General features: G+C 34.9%; 1 protein-coding gene across 1 annotated transcript; it reads left to right on the top strand.

Moving 5' to 3' along the window:
- Nucleotides 1-926: 926 nt before the first annotated feature.
- Nucleotides 927-1,940, top strand: LOC107466612 (uncharacterized). The gene has a single exon (XM_016085606.1). It carries the CDS (start codon nt 927-929, stop codon nt 1,938-1,940), a length of 1,014 nt encoding a protein of 337 aa, XP_015941092.1.
- Nucleotides 1,941-3,405: the final 1,465 nt, after the last annotated feature.

Here is a 3,405-nt window from a genome sequence, read left to right on the forward strand (position 1 = left end):
CATTTTCTTCAACAACTTCCAACCATTGATCAATGAAATAATGATTCTTGATTTCTCTTTTTTTCTTCTCTCTCTTCACTCATATCGTGATTCATAATTTGATTTAAATCGTGTATAACGATTTATGTATATACCGTTATTAATCTCATATATATACATTACACACTCAAATTCTTATTTCAATGTATTACACTTATCTAATCCTCATATTAAAAATAAAAAGTGTAATTGATCCTACTTCTTTCTCTTGTCAATAAAATACACATAGAACAATTCCCATAAATCATATTTATATATGCGTGCCATATTAAACAATTATTTTGTGACACATAATTGTTTGAAATAGACTAAGAGAGTAAAATAGATATAAAAAAATCACCTATTTTATCACAACATATATTCCATTTATATATATTTGAACACCTCAACTTTTTAAGTTATTGATATTTCTCACTTTTATCGTATTCCTAATATCATAAAAAATAGTAGTTTCCTTTTTCTTAAGAAAACAATTGTAGTGTTGATGAAAAGTGAAACAGCAAAATTAAAGCACCTTTAAATTGTGGCAATCTACCTAATTAAATAAATTCTGTGAATTATTTACCTGAATACACAAAAGAAAAACCTCTTACGTGCATGTGCAATTTCATCTTTATGTAAACCGTGGGAGCCAACCACGGTTTCAATGTAATACATAAACCGTTGCTACTAGGCACGGTTTACTTGTGAATGGAATTTGTCATAAACCATGGCAAGGAACCACGGTTTATGAGAGTAGGCAAATGCACATAAAACATGGTAAGCAGCAACGGTTTATGAAGAAGTTTAAGTGGGCATAAACCTTTGTTAGCTGCAACGGTTTATGAGGAGAGAAAATCTATATATATGTGATTAAGATTTAAGTTGGTGAAGAGATTATTGTCACAATGGCAAGTGAGGAAGAGAGTACTCTTGTCTTAGTGCATTGCTCTGGGAAAATCCAAAGAAGCAAAAAATATGGTGTAAAGTTCACTGACAGAGAACCACTGAGTGTTTTCATCAGTTCATCAAGCACTTTGTCAGATTTGAAGAACAGCATCTTACAGAAGCTTGGGGTATTTGGTAGCAAGTGGGTGAAGAAGCTATTCTACAATATTCCCATCGCAGTTGTCTCGACCGGTGTTAAGTATGATATCTTTGTGCTAGCGGCTGATGAAGATACTAGGGTTCTGTTTTATTGTGTTAGGAGTTTTCCGGATGTCAGAATACACGAGTTGTTCGCGAAGTTGGAGGTTGGTGTTGATAGTTCTGGGGCATCAGCTCCAGTTCATAGCTCGTCTGCCGCAGGAGGTGCGTCTAGTTCAATGCATGTGGTAAGACCATCTGTTCTGCTGGTCGGATCCCCCTCATTTGAGGCTGATTTAGATCGAACAGAGGTTGTTGGTTCTGTACCTTTGGAGAATTCAGGGGTCTATGGGCAGGCATATGTGGTGGGCACCGGTGGTGGCTTGATCCATGATGCACAAAGCTTTCGAGAACCTGATCAAGTAGAGAATGCAATGTCTGACGATGACTCTTACCAGGAGCCTGTAGATATCATTAGGGACAGCGATGATGACACAGGTGCAAATCCACATACAGAGCATGGGCATTCAAGTTCTGGCACTCAGCAGTACCCTCCACACTTCTCCACTCTTAACTTGGAAGCTCTGGGTCAACATGCAGACAGTGGTCCTACAGTTGAGGGCTCTTCTATAGAATTTCAGATTGGGCAATCATTCCAGAATAAAGATGAGGATGTTTTGAGTGTGAAGGACTACAGCATTCATCGAGGTGTTCAGTACAGAGTCATCGAATTAGACCATCTGAAGTATCATGGAATGAATCTCAGGCATTTGTGGCCTATAATGAGTCGCATCGTCATCCCTGAGCATGTCTGCTATATCCCTATAGAACTCTGACTGAGTAATAGGATCATCGATGTCCATCCTGACGGCCGCAGTAGTAAAATCAGCAAATGCCTGTGCCTCAACACCCCCAAACAGCTGAGAGCTACTCCCCACATCGTAGGTGGGCTGATCCATCCCTGAGGCCAAACCTCCAACATCCTCACCAACCCCGTGCTGAGTACCATCATCCTCAGCGGATGGTTCTCTGCCTCGAGCCCGTCCACGACCGTCCCGCCCAGTCTGTCATATGGCTCTACATCAAGGAACACGATAATCCACCGGATCTCCATCACCAGCACTAGGGAGGTCTTCATCCAAACGGTCATGGAGCCATCGCCACTCTCGATCTGTGGTACGTGTGCCTATACGCCGACGTCGATCGACTCGCCTATTGTCTAGTCTGTAAAAAAATGATGATAATGTAAAATATGATTTGTGTTATGATAGAGTTGTACAGTTTTTGAGCTTTTATAATAATAGAGTTTTACTATAGATACAAATAAAAAATTGTTAAAAAATTAAGCATAAAAATTAAATAAAATATTTTAAAGTAACTATATGTTTATTCATATTTTAAAACTTAATGTTAAAAATTGAAAATGCTAAACTTGTCATAAGAAACATATGAAGTAGAAAAGGATTTTAAGTTGTTATAGGGAAATATATAACTGAGTAAAATGTAAAATATTTTTAAAAATTGCAAGAAAAGATATATATGGTTTATTCATATTAATTAAAATTAAAATTATGAAAACAGTTGAAATGACATAATATTTTTGGTACAAGATGAAATTTTAAATTACACTGAAAAAGGCATATATATATATGGTGCCTTCTATGGTACCTATTATCTTATTGTACCTATGGTGACTACAAAGAAGGTTACCAATTAATTGTGGACATTTGGTAACTGAAAGCGTGTCACTAAAAGTGTTGCTTAAAGAAAAAGTGTTACCCTTAATCGTTAACTTGGCTCTAATACCAAATTTTTTAATTTCGATTTTTTCTTTTAATTTCTTTTTCGAAATTTCTATTAGCTCTTCAAATTTTTCTTTGAAAGTATTGACCATTTCTACCAGTTTATAACTTTTCAATCTTATTTTAGTTTATAATATTCCTTTTTGCATGGATTATTGTATATAAAATCTTTTATCTGTTTGTCTTTTTCTTTAATATAATTTCTCAAATCCTCAATAACTTCTTTTATTTCTACACTTTCTCCTGTTTCTAAATGTCTGTTTAATTTTTCAATTTCATTCTCCATTTTTTCTTTTAACAGCTTTAATTCTTTTAGGTCATAATATGGTGTTCCAGGCATTTATAAATTTTTTAAGTTTAGCTCCAACTTGTTTATATTTGTTCTTATTTCTATCATTTTTATTGTAAGGTCATTAATTTCTAACTGAAGATTATTTAATTCCCTTTTATACTCCTTTATTTTACTTTTTAATTTTCTCGTCCTTTTTCTTTTTATTTT

Source organism: Arachis duranensis, chromosome 9 (assembly GCF_000817695.3).
Source record: "Arachis duranensis cultivar V14167 chromosome 9, aradu.V14167.gnm2.J7QH, whole genome shotgun sequence".
Lineage (NCBI taxonomy): Eukaryota > Viridiplantae > Streptophyta > Magnoliopsida > Fabales > Fabaceae > Arachis > Arachis duranensis.

Excerpts from the sequence above, each read along its gene's own strand:
- LOC107466612 (XM_016085606.1), top strand. The coding sequence starts at position 927 with ATGGCAAGTGAGGAAGAGAGTACTCTTGTCTTAGTGCATTGCTCTGGG.